The 21,415-nt window shown below is 39.0% G+C and overlaps 1 protein-coding gene across 1 annotated transcript; it reads left to right on the forward strand.

The window, feature by feature from the left end:
• Positions 1-15,462: 15,462 nt before the first annotated feature.
• Positions 15,463-16,590, forward strand: LOC113200884 (mas-related G-protein coupled receptor member X2-like). The gene has a single exon (XM_026414476.2). The coding sequence runs from the start codon at positions 15,463-15,465 to the stop codon at positions 16,588-16,590; it is 1,128 nt and encodes a 375-aa protein (XP_026270261.1).
• The last annotated feature ends 4,825 nt before the right edge of the window (positions 16,591-21,415 follow it).

A 21,415-nucleotide genomic window follows, 5' to 3' on the forward strand; every position in this document is an offset into this window, starting at 1 on the left:
CAAGAATAAATAATCAGAAATATTCAGGTTTTGTCACTGTCCCCATCTGTAACCAAGAAACTCTTCAAAAAGGGAAATTACCAGCATGGCAGGTACTTGAGATAAATGGCATCTAGCAAGAGAGGTAGGTAGAAATCCCTGATTTAAAATATTTTTTATCTCATAAAAAAAAAGAAAAGAAAGAAATCCTGACTTATTTCTTATTAGGCAACCAGATGAGAACTAAGAAACCTACAGCTGCATGGTACGGCTTTGAGGAGAAGGGATCCCAGGGCCTTGCAGATGTAGAATTGGAGTGGTGCAGCTGTTACCTCCTGGTATCGCTGCACTCCCTAAAATCTGGCTGTCTCCTTGTAAAATATTAAGGCTGCAGGAAAGTATAAGAGCTTCCAGACTTTTCTCCACCCATCTCTTTTTCATATAGGGAATCTGAGGCCCACAGAGAAATAAACTATTTGTTGATATTCAAATGATTACATATATGCACAAGGCTGGATTAAAACCCAGAAAGTTATTTCACTGAATATTTGTTTAAATGTGGGAGGTGCTCTTTCAAAATAACCTTTTGGGTTTAGAACAATCTAACCTCTATTGAGGAGTAAGACCGGTCTTTATAGAAGGGATTATTCACTGTGATATCTTTGCTCAAAAGAGAGGAAGGGAAAAGAGGGAGGCAGGAAGAGAGAAAAGATGTGAGGAAAAAATAAATAGATATTTTGGTGGGCCGGTCTTAGCCACCTTCTTCTGCTGCTCTGACTTCCTATCAACTGCAGCTTTGCTGAGTAGTTCAAAATCCTCATTTTTTTCAAAATCAAGAATCAGTCTGTGCTTTTGTAATTATTTCAAGGTGTATGCTTGTGTTGTAACATAAGTAAAAAGAATTTTAAACATAAAAAAATCAAAGAACAAGGATAAACTCCAAGCCAATGATATTTTGGCCCATGGCATAGTTATACCATAATTCAAGGCAAAATAAAAGAGCAAAGGGTAAGCAATTCCTCTAAGCCATTTGCAAAATAAGCATTGTGAGTAGCACAGCTCATTTATGAAGTTCAGACTTGGATTGGAAAACCTGGGAGATAGAAGGAAAAAGGTCCTTGAAATTATCTTATTCAAAAGCTTCATTTTGCAAAGGAGAAATGTGTGTTTCTGGGGGCAAGGGATAGAATCACAATTCAAAAATTCACAGAGGCCAAGGAAATGAAGCAACCTAGTCAAGTAAGAGATATCTTAGAAATGTTACAGGAAATGGTGTCTTTACCCTTCATGAAAAACAACAAGGTAAATATACTCTAAATGACAAGCAAAACATAGCAACTGTGCTGATAAATGACAAGCAACATGTGGCCTCAGCATGAGATTAAGAGCAAGGGCTGTGGCAACAGGGACACACCCTGGGCAGGGATCAACCACTGCCCAGCTCCATTTGCAAACTGTCATATAGGAATGTGACCATGATGTTGCCCAATATTCTGTTACTTCTTTATAATTTTTTCCTTGAAATTCGCCAGTGCTATTAAAGGATGACAAGTGGTTTAAATTAGTTCCACCAAACAGGAACATTGTGGAGTCTGATTCAACTCAGGTTTCTAGTCTTGCCCTCTGGCATCTGGTGACAGTGGATAGGGAGAAAGGAACCTCTAAAATGTCCAGGATTCCAGATTCTCCTCAGCAGTCCGGTTGCTCCATGAGCTTCCCCAAATCACTGTTTATACACTAAAAAAAATACACTTAGAAAATAGAGATCCAACCTGTGTCCACTGCCATAAATAAAAAGACCAAGGAAACATGAGGGAGGATAACAGAGATTGGGATTTTCCTTCACATTCTCCTCAGACCATGCAGGACTGCAGGAACTGAGATGGATGCCTTCAGTCTTGATGCACAGAGGTCCCTGCCTTCTTTCACTAGTATCCCCCTGTTTTGTTGATTCCTTGGCAGTCTGGAGTGATTGGGGCCTTTACAGAGGCAGGAAGAGATCCCTTGGCACTAGAGTCTGTTATCTGTTGTCCTCCACCCAAGTCTTCTGTTTTCCATGTTAAATGGGTTGTTTATACTTGAAGTTTCCAAAATTGACCTATGCTGCTTTAATAAGGCAAAGAGGAGAATTGACTTTTCTACATCACTGAAAGTAAAGGTTTCAGCCTCCATGCTTTCTCCATGGGTAGTGGGCACGTGAACTGGCTGTGGAGCTTCAGGACTGAAGAATGAGGACTCTGATACAGACATGTGATATAAATCCCAGATCCTGTCACATTTTGGAATGAGACCAGGAGCAAACCACTCAAACTCCTTGTGCCCCTGTTTTCTGGTAGGCAAGATGGGAATAATAACAGGGCTTGTCTCCTGTGGCTACTGGGGATTAGAAGAAGTACCAGTCAGTCAATCAGCAGACACTGTTCAACTACCTGTAAGTGTGTCCCTGTTACCCAGATAAAATCTGCATGACCACCTTTACTTACACCCAAAGCTCTCATAATGTGGAATATGGAAAAAAGCACAGCTAAAATAAAATAAAAGAATTCCCAAAAAAATGCTTTGTGGTTAGGATGAAGACCCTGATTCTGGGCCTTCTGAAACTCAGTGCAGCTCTGGTTGGGCTGGCAGGTCTCACAGCTGTGCTCTACCTTCAGGGCTTCCACATCACAGGATGTGCTCTCAATGTTCATCTTCAACATGGCCAGGACTGATCTCCTCCTCCTGTGCATCCAGATTATAAATGACCTTGAGAAACCTTCAACTTCCTCCATCCCATCTCCATCTCTGCATCTATATTATGCTGGTAAGTTTTCCCCACATTACAGGACTGAGCATGCTCAACACTATTACCAGTGCTGCCTGTCTGTCCTTGACCCATCTGGTACCACTGCCACCACCTGAAGTACATGTGAGCAGTATGCCTTGCTCTAGGCCTTGTCCCTGTTGCCGAGCAACATGTAAGGGAATTGCTGTGGCTTTTATTGTGTAGTCTGATTTTATTTGGTGTCAAGCATTTTGTCTCTTCATTCTTATTTGTGATTCTTTCTGGGAACCAAAGCTACCATGTTGGTCAGGTTCCTATGTGGCTCCAGGGATGCAACACCTGGTCCTTTGTGACCCTCCTGTGTCTGGTCCTATTCTTCCTCTCTTGCCACCTACCTGATGGATCCAAAGGTTCCCTGGGTCATGGGCTCAAACTGATTATGTTTTATTCTTTTGTGACCTCATTGCTGATTTCAGCTCTGAAACAGCTGAGCCAACCCCATTGTTTACTTCTTTTTCGGCTCCTTCAGGCATTAAGCACAAACCCTCCAGATGCTTCTCCAGAGGGCTCTATGACACTGGGGAACTGGACAAATGCAGAAGCAGCTGTTCTTAGGAAACCCTGGAGATGCTGGGAAGCAGAGTGGAGCAGTGGTGACGAGCCTCTGCCCAGTGACCAGAAGTGGCTTTGCAAATGAACACAACCCAGTCCCACTTGACTCTTGTCTGCTCTTCTCTCAGCCCCCTGCCCCTAAAATTCCACAGTGATGCCTCAGTGTCGTCAAATGCATTTCTATTAACCTGGTTTTCCTGGGTTTTCTCAGAGTATCTGGTAGTAGAATATCTGAGACTAACTGTATCCTTCTCTAAACTAAAAAACTTCTTATGTTATCTTCTCTAACTCATTTTTTATTCAGCTATTATTACTTAGTGTAACGGCAATGAGAGGAATCGTTCTCCAAACCACAAAACCCTGTTTATAATTGTTCTTTATGTGATATTTTAAAAATGATTCCTACTGCCTTTCAGGCTATGCTTTTCTAGGAATCATGATCTGGTCTGAAGCTGGGACATTACTGCAGGTAGGAGTTTGGTTTTAAGTGAATGAATCTATAAATCTCATTAAATGATCAAATCTTTTTGAAGCAGTATATTTAAAGATAACCTCTCTGCCTGCACAGGAACAGTCAGTTTTTTATGAAAAGTTTTCTGGAAACATTTGTCCCTGACATGGTGATACGTTCACCTTGCATTCTGGTGGTGAAAACCATGGTCTTTGCCCTTGAAATCTCATTTTTATGTAGCTCATAAAAAGACAGATATAGGGCTGGGTTGTGGCTCAGTGGTAGAGCACCTGTCCTGCACATATGAGGTGCTAGGTTCCATCCTAAGCAACACATAAAAATAAATAAATAAAGATATTGTGTCCATCTACAACTAAATTTTTTTTAATTATTTAAAAGACAGATATAAAATCTAGAAATATGAGGAACCCATCCCACTTTAAAGTAGAAAGTATCAGAAACCATTTACAAAGAATTTACAGATTTATTAAGTTTGGGACAGCAACTGATGTCTCAAGAGTTTGTACCAAATGTTCTGGATCTGACTTTCCCTCAGTCTAATGTTCAGTCTTCATGAGGAACAGAACTAAAAACAACAACAACAACCTCTCCATATTAGTCATATTAACTAAAATTAGGATCAGTACAAAGTCAGGACTATCTAGTACCAGGGGTTACTCATTCCACAGAGAACTCAAGTAGAGAGAAGGGCCCACTATGGGTGTCCTAACAACACAGCGGATCCCTGTGGCACACAGACACTGAGGCTGCCCCTCAGATTTATCCTCAGAGCTGACAAGTGAACTCTGAGGAAGCAGGAGACAGTAAAATGACTTTATGGAAATGGTGGCACCATATTGTTCAATTTTCCCAACCAAATATACTGATGACTCTTACAGAATAAGTCAATACAGAGAACTCGGGTTCCATGACTCCAGATCCAATGTTCTCCTCAGGTGAATATCCGCTGGTGATTTTGTATCCTGCGTGTTCTCCCTTGCTTTCCAAAATGCTGTAACAGATATTGGCTATAGAGTAGGGCATCTTACAGAAAGGAGGAAACAGAAAGACAGGGTTACATCCTCCGCCCAGGCAAAGTTCTTCAATGTGATATCATCAGGCCAGGTTTAGGATTATTATGAAAGTCGCCTCTACTAAATTTTAAATCTTTTTATACTTTAATATATAGGGTACATAAATAGTTTAGTCACCATTGGAAAAATTGTCATTAAATTTAAAGAATACATTTAAATTATTTTCAAATTTGTTTTCTATGGCAACTTAATTTTTAGTTACTCGCTTTTCTAACATCTTGTTACACATGTAAGGAATAAAGTACACTGATTTCAGAATCTAAGTACAGCCATAAAAAGAGGTGATATAAGGCTGGGTCATTAGTTGCATCTGTGCATCTATAGTTTTATATATTCTTTTTTAAAGAGAAATTAGTAGTAAGTAAAAAATAAATAAATAAATCATATGCTTGATGTCACTCACAGGTGGGTATGTGAATATTTACTACTCATTTAGTAGTATAAATGTCTACTTTAAGGACTTCTCCAGCATCAAACTTATCCTTATCTGTGGTGTCCCCAGTATCCACCAAGATGGTCAATCCAACATTCTACCCTCTCCATTTTCTAGATACCTCCCCACTTTAACCCTACTATCCACTCCATTCTAACCACCAAGTTCTGCATTTTCTCATTGGCCACATTGGTGGGACCTCTAAAGTCTCATTCTTGAGATCACCCTCCCTGTGATCACTCTTTCTTATCTCTGATCTGGACCATAATTTTCCTGACAGACAGCTCCAAAGACCCTCCCGCTCCATCCACATTGGATCCAGTCTCTTGGCCTGACATGTCTCCCTGGCAGTCTCTCTCTCACGTCCATCCTTGAGAGCTTTAGATTCTAGAACCCGCTGTTAATATCACTACCTTGAACACACCCTCTACCTCTTGGCACTCCTCACTGCCAATTTACCAAATAAACCCCATCTGGTTAAATCCATCTCTCACTCTCTGCAAGCCTGTTCCTAAGTCTCTATCTTCTTTACACCTCGCAGGGCGAAATGACTTATACACTTGTTAACACAGTGCAATTTAAAAATAGAAACAAAAAAAATTACTGCTCAAAAGGTAATTTTAACTAATAAAAGATATAAGAACAAAAACGAACATATTGTTGCTTCTAGTAAATAGGGTTTAGGAATCCATTCGTCTTTCATTTGATACACTTCTGTGGCATTGGGAAAGAAGTTGGAAACATGCATATTATTAGTGCTTTAATAAAGCAGTTTCCTAGATGAGAAGTCTTCCAACATGGCTCACATTACTTGGCATTGTTTGGCAGGTGGCAGCAAGAGGCTCCAAAATAGCAATCACTTAAAGGAAGGAGGGCAGGAAGTGGAAGGTAAAGGCAAGGGGTTGAGTAGATAGAGTCGTGCCACATCAAGTGTTGAGAAACCTCCCATCATGAACCTGACGCAACAGACTCCACACTCTCACTGTCCAACAGGTCTCTGCACAGGAAACCACTGGGCTGTCCAGCATCTCGATAAGACTTATGCAGGCACCAAACTTCCCTCCAGCTGCAGGAGGCCCTTCTCCTGGCAGAGAGGAATCCTATAGCAACTGTCCATCCCAGAGGCTCTTCCTTTCAAGACAGGCCAACTTGCCACATCCAGCAAGAAGAATGGAGGAAAGGTAAGACTTTATCAAGAGCTTATTTCTAAAGTCACTGCTGTGCCTTTCCTCTCCGTCATGTCCACATTGGGTGGAGTATTCAGGGAGCCCTAGGGCCCAAGGAAGAGAGCACAGGAGACATGAAGCCCTCTTTCAGTGACTTTGGCTCTCTAAAGGTTAACAGTGGAGGAAAACAAGCTGCTAACCAAGATTGTTCATTAGGATCCATCTTCATTCATTTAACATTAGTCTTCTCCTACAAACTTTTCAATTGATGGATTCAAATGATTGTATTTTCTGATCACAAATATACTCTGTGACCCAGCCAGATCTGAGCAATTGTAGTTCACATCCAGTAGCTGAGCTTATGGCAGATCTCAGCCAGTGGTCTTGGCACTTAACTACCAAGCCATATCCCCAGCCTTTTTTTGTATTTTATAGAGAGAGAGGGTCTCACAGAGTTGCTCAGCATCCCTCTGAGTTGCTGAAGCTGGTTTTGAACTCAAAATCCTTCTGCCTCAGCCTCTGGAGTCATTGGGATCACAGGCATGTGCCACAGAGCCTGGCAGAAAGACTGGATTTAGTATAATAATAAGAAAGTCTGATTGAAGAAGGCAGGAAGGAAAGAGTTACCCACATTAACATTCCTTCAAATGGTGTGGAGAAAGATGCTGCTACCTGGAAAAGGAAGAAGAAATTAAGTCCAGCCCTTAGACTTGAAACCCAATGCCAGGCTGTCACAGTCAAATCTGGTACCAGATAGAGTACAGGCCCTGATCCCAGGCCAGTATCTAAGCACTGATTCTCTAGACCTGCATTAGTCAGGGGGCCAAGGGACTATCTCCACCACCCTCTCCCAACCTCAGGTAGCACATGGTGCGGCAAACTCTACCTGCTGGTAGATAGGACAGCAAAATGAGCATAGAACTTTGCCTTAGGGTTCAGTCCCTAAGAGTGAGCTCTAGGCAAAGCTAAAATATCCCTATCCCTGGGCAAAAATTTGCAGGCATAGTGGAGACTTGCCCTGGAACCAGGCAGAGAGATCTTTGCCCTAGAGGGACAGACCTGCAGTTTGGCCAACATTGCCATAAATCTCACTGTGGGCCTGGGGAGCACCTCCAAGATTTTGAAGGTCCTTGAAGCTGTGACACTTAGATGTGACCCAGCTTAGAATCAGCCAAGGGAAGGTTTTTTTAATTCCCTCCCCCAACTTCAGGTTGCAAAGAGGGAAGCAAAGCTCCATCCACTGAACATTAACTCAGGGTAATTAGCATAGAACCTTGTCTTGGAACTCAAGTCAGTAACAGCTATCACTGTGCAGATACTTAGAGCCTCTGTCTTCTGGCAGGTAGCCATAGATAGATGTATAGACCTACCTTGCTTCCAGGCAGAGAGTCATGTGGCTCAGTTGATTGGACTTGTGTTCTGGCCAGAATCACCTGTGGATAGTTGAGTCTATCATGGGTCTCAGACTTGACTTTACTACAGCAGCAGGCAGCCTATGACAGCATGGGTCCTGGTGTACACCTGGGGTGCACTATTTTAAGTGGATTGTGCAATCTGAGTGTGATCCAGTATGGTGGCATGGGCCTGGGGGCACAGAATTGCCCATCACATCCAATACAGGCAGTACAAACAAAGAGAGAATAATTGTCTGTCTGGGGTCAGAAAAGGGAGGTAGGAGCCAAGTTGTTGCATAGAGGCTTGGAGCTGATCCTCTATAAAGATGGACAGAGCTGAAGGGACTAGAAAAAGTATGTATGACTACCATGGCCTCAGGCAGAGGATTAAAGAGAGAAACTACACCTTTAAGCACTCTGTTAGATCCTTCAGAACACGCCAACTGTGGTTTTGGGAAAAGCTTGGACTTGGACCACACCCTAGTGTTGAAAAAGCAACACACCAAGAGCAAAATCACAATCCTGGAATGAGGGTATGAAACCTAGGTATGAAACAGGAAAATGGACCACAGATTCACAGAAAATAAGCAGGGTGATTGGAATTTCTGGATCAGAGGAGGCACAATGTCAGATTGTAAAAACCGGAAAAATAGTCAACCCTTCAATATGCAGATGACCACATAAGCCAACAAGGATCAAAAACCATCAGGAAGGGCTAGGGCTTCAACACACACCTTAAGTTCTATCCCGAGCATCAAAAAAATATTTTAAGTAAATAAATAAATGACAACAACAACGACTTTCAGGGAACCATGACTTCACTTAATGAACAAAGCAAAATTCAGGAAAAGGGCCATAGGTAACCAACACGTGAAAACTGATAAGTAGGCAGAGAATTTAAATGGCTGTTCTAAGGAAAGTGAGCAAGCTTCATAAAAGCCCTGAAGAACAATTCACAACTCATTCAGAGAACAGAGAGGTCGAAGTGAGTTTTCTGTTATATTGTGTGCACGTATCAATATGTACAACAAATGCCATCAACATGTACAACTATAATGCACCAAGAAAATGAGTAAATAAAAATAACATAAAAAATCTGTAGGTTGAAAAGTACATTAAGTAAAACTTTAAAACAAACAGAAGACAAAAATAGGAGAGGTTAAACAATCAAAATCAGTGAACTCAAAGTTAGGCTGTATGGTTGGATGTACATAAAGGAGAAAAAAGCAAAAAATAAAGGGGGGGAGGAGAAAACTAATGAGAGCTTTGGGGCAGCCTTAAAGAACAATATTTTGTGTTATTGAGATTCAAGAGGGACCTGAGAAGGCCAAGGGGGCAGAGAGATCATTCAAACAGGTAAAAATGAAAATTTTCCTGAACCTAGAGGTGGATACAAATGTCCAAGTTCTGTAAGGTCAAAGTTTACCAGTCTCAGTTACCTCAACCAAGCACAGCCAAGACCATGCTAATCAAGCCTTCAAAGCTGAGAGACAAATATAAAATTCTCAAAGTAGTAAGCCCGAAAAGGAATAAATAACACATTACTGTGGTCTAATTTATCTGACTGCAGACTTCTCAGACACACCTCATAGGCCAAGAGGAAGTAGGAGGATATTTTTCACAGTTCTGAAGGACAAATACTACTGACCCAGAATACTGTGCACATCAAAGCTAGCCTTGGAAATGAAGGAGAGGTAAAGGTATTCAAAGCTGAGAGAATATATGAGCACCAGACCTGCCCTACAAGAAATGCTGAAAGGAGTTTTTTAACTAAATGAAAGAGATGATAATAAGGAAGAGGAAAACATCAAAAGTTATAAAAATCACTGGTAGGAGTAATTATATAGAGCAATACAGAAAGTTCTAATATTATAAACATGTTCTAATATTTTTTAGTATGTTATAAACATGGTGAGTAAAGCAACCATCTGTTTAGTATGAAGACTAAAATACAAAACCACTAAAAATAACAATAAATACACTAATATTTTAAGAGATAAGCAAAATAGAATGTTGTAATTGGAATGCCAAAACCTTAACATCTAAAGAGGAATGGATCTCAAGTGTAGAGTTTTTATTTGTATTTTTTCCTTGTTTCTTTTACTACCTTTGTGATCAAAGTTTAGTTACTCTCGCTTTAAAATATCTTGTTAAACTCAAAAGATATATTTTGTTAGACTCATGATTATCCTAAAGAAAAACACTAAAAGAGATATCAAACGTAATAAGCAAATAACAAACCATACTATGAGACTAAATCATTTAATCACATAGAAAAACTATACAAATGAAAGGAACTACAAACAAATAGAAATTAACTACAAAATAGCAGTAGTAATAAAGTGTGTATCAATAATTGCCTTAAAAAATAAATGCATTGGGAATGAAGGGAAGGGAGGGAGAAAGGGAATAGGAAGGACAATAGAATTAATCGGACAAAACTTTCCTATCTTTGTATTTTAATAGACAACCAGAGTAACTCTGTATCGTGTACAACCACAAGAATGAGATCCTAATTAGAATAAGTTATACTCCATGTTGTATAATATGCAAAATACATTTTACTATCATGTATATCTAAAAAGAACAACTAAAAATAAATAGATTGAATTCTCTAATAAAAACACACCAAATGACTGAGTGGATATTTTAAAAGATACAATACACTACTTACAAGAAATAACTTCATCTCTAAGGGCATACATAGATGAAAAGAGAAGAAAGTGAATAAGATATTCCATGCAAACGGATTTCTAAAGAGCAGAAGTAGTCAAAACTATATCTGATAAAGTATATTTTAAATCAAAAGCCAAAATAAAAAAGGAAGGTCATTGTATTATGATAAAGGGGTCAGGTCAACAAGAGCAAGTAATACTTGTAAATATATGAGCACCCCATACTGAAGCACCCATATATCCAAATCAAACATTAACAGACTTTATTAAAGGGAGAAATAGAAAAATATGATAATAGTAATGAACTTCAAAATCCAACTTAAAATAATTAACAGATCAGACAAAATACCAATAAAGAAACAGCAAAGCAAATCTGCACCCTAGATCAAGTGGATCTAAGACACATCTATAAGAGACTCTGTCCAATACTTGCAGGACAGAAATGTGTCCAAACGGCACATGGAACAACAGCACAAGGTAACAACTAAGCAAGTCTCAAAAAAAAATCTTCAAAAAGTGAAATCTTACCATGCATCAACTCTGAGCACAATGCATTGAAATTGTAAACCAATAAAAAAATGCAAAACACATATACATTTAAATTACTCAACACACTCCCAACCAACAAATCAGAGGTTAAGAAAGTTTGAAAATTTCATCAAATGATTGAAAACAGAAACACAACACATGAAAACCTACGGGATGTAGCAAGAACAATACTAACAGGCAAATTTAGAGCAGTCAACACATCAGAAAGAGCCAGTCGTGCTAGCTCCTGTCTGTAGTCCCACCTATTTGGAAGATGGAAACAGGAAGATTTTTTCACCCTGTATTTCAAGTAGCAAAACCCTATCTCAGAAAAAAAAAAGTGCAGAAAGATCTCAAATGAATAACCTATCAAGGACAATAAAAAACAATAACTAACTAAACATAATATTAGTAAAAATAGGAAAATAATAAAGGTCAGAGCAAAACTAAATTAAATAGGGACTAAAACACACAAAGCTCAACAAAGAACTAGCTCCTCAGAGCAATAAACCAGATGGACAAGCACTTAATAGTGTAGAGGACTATCTACAGAAATGGCAGGATTAAAGGAAAGGAGACACCCTAAGGAAAGCAAGGGTGACATGCTATTTCCACCCCTAGACTATTGTGAAGAAAGGGAAGGAGCCATTACCAGGGAGAGTGTAGCTATGGGTACAGCTGTATTACAGAAGGCAACAGGCAGGTGGAGAAGATCCACTGCCAACACACAGCCTCACAGCACAGAGCTAAGGGTTCGAAAACTCACACCCCTCTCCCCTGCCTTCCAGTGCCCTGAAAGTAAAACCCAGTAGCCCAATTCAACCAGAAACAAGAAGGAAAATGATGCCCTTGCAGGGCTCTCAGAAGCCACCTGCTGGGAAGTCAAACAAGGCAGAGAAGGATGCAAAGAAAATTCTCCTGACACATGAGACTATCCTTCACATCTCCTTGTATCTTCCCATTCCAGGGGGGGTTTGTCAAACTAAATATCAGTGAAACATTTCTCATCTGCATTGAAGTTATTTTCCCTGTTTGCATATGCTTTCTTTGTGTAGATTTTATTTAGTAATCACCCACCTTGATCAAAAATACCTTCAAAATTGAACAGAAATTAAAATGAAAACACATTCCTTATTGCTTAAAGTCTAAGTGTGGCTATTGAAATGCAGAACAGTGACAACAATGACCTTAAGAAGATATTTATGAGACCTCAGCTGGGGCTCCATGGTATAAAATCCAAAACCTTCAAAATTGCTATTCCCAAATCCTAAAAGGGTATGATCATGCTTGCATTCCTACATGACTCTCAGCCATAGGAACATTCCATCTGAGGGAAGAGGAAGATAGGAATGGGAGGCTATGACACTTCTATTAACCCCATGACCAGAGAGTTGGTTACATCAATCTCCTTACCTCCCATGGGTCAGTGCCCAGCCACATGGTGCCATCAACATCAAGAGAGGATGGGAAACAGGATACATTTTTGGACCTAAAATACAGCGAATCACTGGTACAAGATAGAAGAATGACTACTGGGAAATTCTAACAGTCTCTACAGGCCCTTGTGGTCTGTCAGATCCTATGGCATATGAAAATTTTGAGTGAGCTCCTAAGAAAAAGGATTCATCAGACCAAGAACAGTGGCAAAACCTCAAACAGGTCTCCAGAACATCAGGGGTTGATACTGGGCCTTCCCTTGAAGATATCTATTAGAGCCTCAGTTTCTTTCTCTGTTTAGTGAGAATTTTAAAATTCCTTAAAGCTCTTCAGGAATGCATTCTAAATATCAGGATATAGTAATAAATAAAACCCTCATGACATAGTCCTTATAGAGCTTCATGTCTGATGAGGCAGACAGATACGTTGCACCCTAAAAACAGGTGTAAAGACTGTGAAGGAACTGGAATAGAGACAGCAAAATTTCTACTTTGTCTTCCATTTTCCCTTAAAGCCAACCAAGGCTGTAGAGCTTGGATTTCTAGAGGATCTCATATGGAGGCATTCACTTCTGGGTGCCCCTCTGCAGGCCTGGCGTGTGTCCTCCTCATTCCACTTGAGAGCTTCCTGCTCTGGTGGGTCCTCTGGATTCCAAAGCAATGTCTACCTTTTGGGGGCAGCTGCTATCTGTTCCTAAGTGACTTCCACCCACCTCTTTCATGTTGCCCTATTTGATTGGTATTTGGTATTTCTCCCCCTCTGTTTCTAAGGCTTGTTTATCTAGATTTTGTTTCATCCACAATTTTGACTGCCAGGTTAGATATAACCTAGGAATTACTCTTTGCTTTTCCCACATACACCTATAATCGACGCACAGTGGTGGTGATCTAAAATGCTGGTCAAAAGGATAAAACCTCATGGGTTCAATTCCACCCTTAAGAGACCAGTGACTCTCATCCTGTTTGTTCTCTAATTCCATCTGCTATAAAATGGACAAAATATTATTTTTATCTCATAGATCTTGAAAGGATTCCAAGAGAAAATAGGGTAAATTTGAGATTCTGTTCATTACAAAGATATGCACCGATCCCCTTTTTCTAGGTAAAATCTGTGTGAGCAACTTCTGTAAAACTTTAAACCCTGAACAGTTTCTATTTCCCCTCATAGATTCCTTTCACATAGAAATTTTTATCAAAAATAATACTCTATGAGTGTACCTTTCCTCCCACATTCTCACCAACCTTTATTGTTGTTTGTATTCTTGATAATTGCCTTTCTGACTGGGGTGAGATGAAATATTAGAGTCGTTTTGATTTCCATTCTCTAATTGCTAAAGACATTGAACATTTTTTCATATATTTGTTGACCAAAAGTGCACTCATACATTGCTGGTGAGAATGCAAATTGGTGCAACCATTATGCAAAGTGTTATGGAGATTCCTCAGAAAACTTGGAATGGAACCACCATTTCACCCAGCTAACCCACTTCTCAGTTTATACCCAAAGGACTTAAAATCAGCATATTACAGTGATGCAGTCACATCAATGTTTACAGGAGCTCAACTCACAATAGCTAAACTATTAAACCAACCTAGATGCCCTTCAATAGAAGAATAGATTAAAAAGAATGTGTTATATATTCACAATGGAATATTACTCAGCCTTAAAGAAGAATGAAATGATGGCATTTGCTGGTAAATGGATGAAGCTGGAGAATATCATGCTAAACAAAATAAGCCAATCCAAAAAAAAAGCCTAATGTTTTCTCTGATATGTAGATGCTAATTCACAATAAGGAAGGGCAGCTAGGGAAGAATAGATGATACAGAGGGGAATGAAGAGAGGTGAGAGGGTATAGGAGTAGGAAGGATAGTAGAATGAAACAGACATTACCTTATGTACATATATCACCGCATGACCAATGTGATTCTATAACATGTGCAATCATAAAAATGAGAAATTATACTCCATTTATGTATGACATATCAAAGTGCATAAATGTATTCTACTGTCATGCATAATTAATTAGAACAAATTTTAAATTTTTTTTAAAAGAATGCTAAAGATGTTCTGGAATAGAGAATGAAATAGGTTTAGAGATTCCCTAACACATCAGTAAGCAGTCCCTCATTCCTGCACTTCAAATACCTCATTTTAATGGAATTCAGACTTCACAATTACTTTGTACTTTATTTTCTATAAAGCAGAACAATTCTGATCATACACAAATCTCACCTCCACACTGTGCACCCAGTTGACTCTAGGTGCTTAACAAAGCTACACTGAAACCTCACTTCAAAGGAACATTGATGGTAAAAAAAAAAAAATTACTAAAAGAATGATGATGAATAAAATTATCTTATCTCATTTTACATGTGTATTCTGATACTTTTGTGGTATTTTCATCTTTATTTTCCACTTAACCCAAACCGTCTAAGATCACAAGATGCCTCCCTCATGTGTTCATTCATTGAATAAGTGTTGAGCACACATGGGCCACACAATGGTAGGCACCTGTCTTCAAGGCCTCACACACAGAGCTACTTCTAGGCCCAGCCATCCTCAGACCTGCCTCTTCCTGGCTCTAAAAGGACTTCTTTGGAAGGACCCATTTTAGTCCTGGGCATGTCATCATCTCTTCTGCATCTGTCTCAGTTCTCCTTCTTGAGAGAAAACGTCTGGCCCAGATCAGTATAGAGGTGGTTCATAGTCTAGCCCATTAAATGGGAGTGTTTGAACTGCAATGTGTTTCCATATCACTTAGAAGTCTTGAGGGTCAAGTCTGGGAGCTCAGGGTGTTCAGACAATGGGTACTGAGTTGAATTCAAATTTGAATTCTGGGCATCTCTAAATCTTGGTAGGAAACTTCATCTCTATAATCCTGTTTTCCTCCTCTTTAAAATGGGGATAGCAATTTTCACATAGCAGGATGATCCTGAGAATCAAAGGTCATGTGGCATGTGCTGATCTTGTTTCTGTTCCCAGGGCTACCAGAGAAGAGTTTGGGAGCCTATATCCAACTTTCCCATCCTGGAGGACAGAAGCCACACCAATCAACGGAAATTACCAGGACCTTCCTCTCACTTGTGACATACAGAATGTGGTCCCTCACTTGCTAGCCTTCATCATTTCCCTGGTTGGACTTGCAGGAAATGGAGTTGTGCTCTGGCTCCTGGGCTTCCACATGCACAGGACCACCTTCTCCGTCTACCTCCTAAACCTGGCTGCTGCCGACTTGCTCTTCCTCTGCTGCCACTCCACTGGGTCCCTGGCGATGCTCAGCATCTTCCCTCACACCCCTCCCCTTATGAATGACATCATAGAGAATGTGAAAGTCATTTCCTACATCACAGGACTGGGCTTGCTCAGCATCATCAGCACAGAGCGCTCCCTGTCTGTCCTGTGGCCCATCTGGTATCGCTGCCACCGCCCCAAACATACATCAGCTGTCATGTGTGCCCTGCTCTGGACAATTTCTGTGCTGCTGGACATCCTGAAATGCTGCTTCTGTTCACCAGCAAATGACAATTTTGAACATGATAGGTGTAAAAAAGTTGAGTTTTTCATAGCTGTGTGGCTTATGTTTTCATTTCTGATTCTCTCAGGGTCCAGCCTGGCCCTGCTGAGCAGGATCGGTGGCTCCAGGCAGATGAGGCTCACCAGGCTGTATGTGACTATCCTGCTCTCAGTGCTGGTCTTCCTCCTCTGTGGCCTGCCTTTTGGCATCTTCCAGTTCCTGATACTCTGGATTGAGTATAATATCAGTGCTCTGTCCTGTCTTTATGTGGTTATAGTTGTCCTGTCCTCTGTTAACAGCTGTGCCAACCCCGTCATTTACTTCTTTGTAGGCTCCTTTAGACAGCAACTGCAGAGGCAGCAGACCTTCAGGTTGGTTCTGCAGAGGGCTCTGCAGGACACTTCTGAGGAGCATGAACGTGGCAACAGCAATCTTCAGAGAAGACTGGAGATGTTGGGAAAGAGGGGAACAGTGATGAGAAGCCCCTGCCCTGCTCCATCAAGCGTATCTATGAAAGTCAACCCTGCCCTGCCAACTTGACAGTTATCTGCTCTTCTCTCAGCTTCAACTCCCTAAAATGCCTCAGCAATTCCCCCAATGCCTTCAAATGGATTTATTTTAACTATGTTTTCTTACTTAGAGTGACCAGTCTGTAATAAGAATGTCTCCATCCTTTTTGACATTTTCAATAACTTTCTCATCTTTTTTCCTCTAAATCTTTTTATTTATGATTTTCCTTGAACATTTCATTCTGATGGGAAATATAATTATTGTTTAGAAAATTATAACTCTCTTATTTATGACTGCTTTCTACATGAAGTTGTAGAAAAAGATCATTTCTATATATCTCTCAGAGTATGTTCTGAGGGAATCATGTTGGGTTCTGTGTGAGGGCATTGCTTCAGGAAGAAATTTTGGATCTGAATAAGTGAATTCTCATACCTATAAGTCTCAATGAAATCCTAAGATATTTAGGAGTACAGAACTTGGAATGATAGATCAGAAAGAGCCCTGGATGTGTGAATTCTCAAGCTGATTCCATCACTAAACTGGGTCACGTTCCCCATGGGCAACCCAAGAAGGTCGTGAGGTTATTGAATTTCCAAATCTGAATCTTACACCATTTGCGATTTGAAATTTGTTTTCAGAAGAAGACAGTGGATTTGACTTCATCATACACTGAAGGCAACCACCAGCGGCCTCAGAAGTTCATGTCTTTTCAATATGACTGATTATATTGAACACATACTTTTCCCACCAATGAGGCAGCTCCCTGGACTTAAGACATAGTACAGTATGTATTGGGCCCAGATATTGTCAATACACCAATGCTGGCTGTAAAAATAGATTTTTGGCTTTTCTCCAGGATATTAATGTAAAGTATAGAAGAAGAGCTCTCCTTGTACATGCTGGTCATACTGATATAGTTGGTATAAATATTTTACAGATGCAAACATACAGACAGGGATCAGAGTGCAAGGAGATCTCATTAGTGTGTACATGGTAGCCAGTAGATAGGGAAGACTTCTTGAAATATCTAGAAATAGAATTATGTGTGTACATTTCACCAGGCTTGTGCCTCTGCCGCTTTTGCCAGCAACATGATTTTTGAAATTGTCAAGAAAAGAAAAATAACATCTGGACAGATGGAAATGAGAGAAGAGGCAATTTATAGTGACATTATTAATTAAAGCATGGAAGTAGCTCTGGGAATGCTATTCAGCAGGTAAACAAGTTTCAGTGGTAAACAGTTTTTCCTGTGACACCACAGTATGTAGTTGTGGTTGCAAGGTCCCTCTTGAGAAGGATCTTAAGGCTGGAGCACTGTGAGCCATGATCAATGACGGTGTGGCCTTGAGTGATAGGGTTTGACATAAGTTTTGCAAACTTATTTGGAGTCCACTGTATAATACTTGCAAGTCCAGAAATGAGCATCTGGGTCACCACAAAAACTTTCTCGCTGGAATTTATTCCCAGGAACATGTCCAATCCAAAGATTCACACTCCAAAGACACAAACAATAGAGAGGCGAAACAAGAAGTATAATTTGTAGGAGTGAAGAGAGAAACAGTAGAAGGTACCCACTTCTCTGGATCAGTTGTTTTGCCTTCAAATGATTGAAAAGTGGGTACAGGGGGATATTGTGTTTTTAAATCAGTGCAACATTTTATTACTTTATAAAAGAAAATCAACTCAACATATTTTTATAAGCTCAGATATCTACGATGGCTTAACCATTGATAACCAGTTATCAGAAACCCCATATTCAAAGACTTCAAGAAACTTTATTTGAAGTGCAGCATCCTGCGATTTACAATAAACTTCTGCTTTAATGTGCTGTTTCACATGGGACAAAATAATGCATATAAGCTCCAGAACTTCTGAAGAGTAATCAGAGATTATAGGTATATCTGCAAAATTCTATTGATTCATTTTTAAAGAGCAATCAGAAACAAACATGATAAAATTTTAACATGTTTCATTTTATTAAAAAAGTCCTACTTGCCAAAGCCTTGGCAATCACTGTTCATGTCTATAATTTTGTCAGTAGTGGATGTGAAAATGTTTATGATATAGTCATGCATTACTTGAAGATGGGGACATGTTATAAGGAAAGAATCCTTAGGCAATTTCATCATTGTGCAAACATCATGGTGTACTTACATGAAGCTATATGGTATAACCTACTGCTCACCCAGCCTGTGTGGTGTATGTTTGTATTTACACACACACACATATATGAACATACATGTAATATACACACATACACTATAGCCTACTATTGTTGGGTTACTATGAGAAAATAGTATAACATTGCATCAAACACATGAAAAAATGGTATAATCAAGGAGTTGTATTAACATGAGATGTGTGTGGTTCCTGCCACATAGCGTGGTATTCAGTTTTATGTTTTTCTTATGAGTAGGAGTATACTCTTAATTATCCATTAAAGTATACTATAAATAAATACATAATCCAGTAATATAGTCTCTTATTACCATCACCAGATTTTACATATTGTACATAATTGTATGTGCTATCTTATATGCCAGTGGCAGTGCAGTAGTTACATTTGCACTGGCCTCACCACAAACACATGAGCAATGCAATGTTATACAAGGTGGAAATGGCTACAGCATCACTAGGTGAAAAGAAATTTTCGTCTCCATTACAATCTTGAGAGGCCACTGTCCTATATATGGTTTGTTATTGATGGAAACATCATTATATGTACATAACTGTATACACTCTTACTTGTTTATGTGGTTCACAAAGTTCTGTCTGGCATACCAGCCATCCTCATTCTGATTGACTTCAATATCCCTGGAGGTGGTCTAGTCCACAAACTGAACTTTCAGGAACCGTTTTTTAACCTTTTTATTCTGAGTTAATTACAAGACTAACCAGAGTTACAAAGCTAGTACATAGAGTTCTGTGTTCCCATCACCCAGCCTACACCAATAGTAAAAATATTATAGAAATATAGTATATTGTCAAAATCAGAAGCTTGACATTGGTTTAATACAATTACCTGTGCTATAGATGTCACCTGAATTTCACCAGCTTTGGATGGATTTCATTTTTATTGGGGGGAGGATTTGCTTTTTTCTACCACATTTTGTCATGGGTAGAGACACACATAATCAACTTCACACCAATATACACACTCTTTACCACATAAAAACCGCTTTGTGTTTCCTCTAATAATCAAAGTTCTACTAGCCAAAGCTTTGACAATCACTGTTCATATCTATAATTTTGTCATTTCAAAGTGTTAAATGAATAGTATCATACAGTATCTAAGTTATATATATATATACACATATATACATATATATGTGTGTATATATATGTGTGTGTGTATATATATATATACTTTTAGTTGTAGGTGGACACAATACCTTTATTTTGTTTTTATGTGGTGCTGAGGATCCAACCCAGGGTCTCATGCATGCTAGACAGTTGCTCTACCACTGAGCTACAACCCCAGCCCAGTATCTAAGCTTTTAACTGAGATTTTTTTAGTCAGTGAAATATCCTCAAGATCCATGCAAAATATTGCATAAATCAACACTTTGTTATTATTGTTGTCTTAATGTATAAGTGTTTGTGAGTTTTATGGATGTACTATGGTTTGTTTCACTGTCCACAAGTTGAAGGATGTTTGGTTTATTTGCAGTTTTTCTATTATACACAATGCTTCTATAAATACTTGTGGGCAGATTGTCAAGAAAACATGGTTTCCATCCTCTAGGATAAATTTCTGGGGTGAAATTCAGGAAGATTTAATAGTATATATTTAACTTTTTCAAAAATGCAAAGGTGTTTTACAGAGTAGCTATATTATTTTACTTTTTCTATAGTGATATACAAAAAAAATTACTTTCTCCAAATCCTGTTCAATATTTGAAACTCTGAGTAGTAATAATTTAGTCATTCTATGAGGTGAGTAGTGATATCTTATGTGGGTTTCTTCTCAGGGAACTCTCCTTGTTATGTAGATGGAGTCTTCTCCTGATGTTTCACATGGACTTCCCTCTGTGTCTCTGAGTGTTAATCACATTTTATATCAATACACCATTCATGTTGGATTAAAACTTATTCCAATTACCTCATTTTAACTTAATTAGCTAATGAAACACTTTATCTATGATTACAATTATACTCTGAGACACAGAGGATTAGGACTTTACCATCTGAGTACAACACAGACACAACTTAGCCCATATCAAGGTACTTCTCAATTATTTGCAAAGTGAATCACTAAGGAACTTTTCTTAATGTTTCAAAATAATTTTTATTCAGATGACACTACTAAAAAAGTAATAAGTAGCATAATTTGTAGAATAAGTCACAAAAAGGGAAGCCATAGGCAATAAGGCAATATTTTTAAGGTCTACTCTAAGTGAATATAAGTAGCAAATATTATGAAGTAAATAGAAGAAAAAATGTGTGTGTTGAACTCTTCAGATTTCATAAGGGAATTCATTTGACCCAATTCTTCATACTGATAAATTAAAAATAGAAATACAAGTTTACTATTCAAAACAAATAATAATAGAAGTGAGAATGGGAAGGGTAGAAAGTGGCAGTCTCTGGAGCTTGGGGTGCAGGGAGACTTTGAACTTGCATACACTTCTCTGTCATTTGGAACAAAACTTGTACACATAAATGTATTACTGCTGTGACAAAGAAAATTAATAACAATAAGTAGGGTCACTCCATGATGATTCTTGAATGATCCTATAAAATCCGTAATTGTTTAGTTATAAAGCCTCTCAATGTAAGCTCAGATTGTTTGACATTACCACCCAAGCTTATAGTTGGCAAATAAACACAGAATAGCAATTACTTACAGGGAGGT

Source organism: Urocitellus parryii, chromosome 4, assembly GCF_045843805.1.
Source record: "Urocitellus parryii isolate mUroPar1 chromosome 4, mUroPar1.hap1, whole genome shotgun sequence".
NCBI lineage: Eukaryota > Metazoa > Chordata > Mammalia > Rodentia > Sciuridae > Urocitellus > Urocitellus parryii.

Bases quoted from the DNA above. Each gene is read 5' to 3' on its own strand.
- LOC113200884 (XM_026414476.2), top strand. From the start codon at position 15,463: ATGATCCTGAGAATCAAAGGTCATGTGGCATGTGCTGATCTTGTTTCT.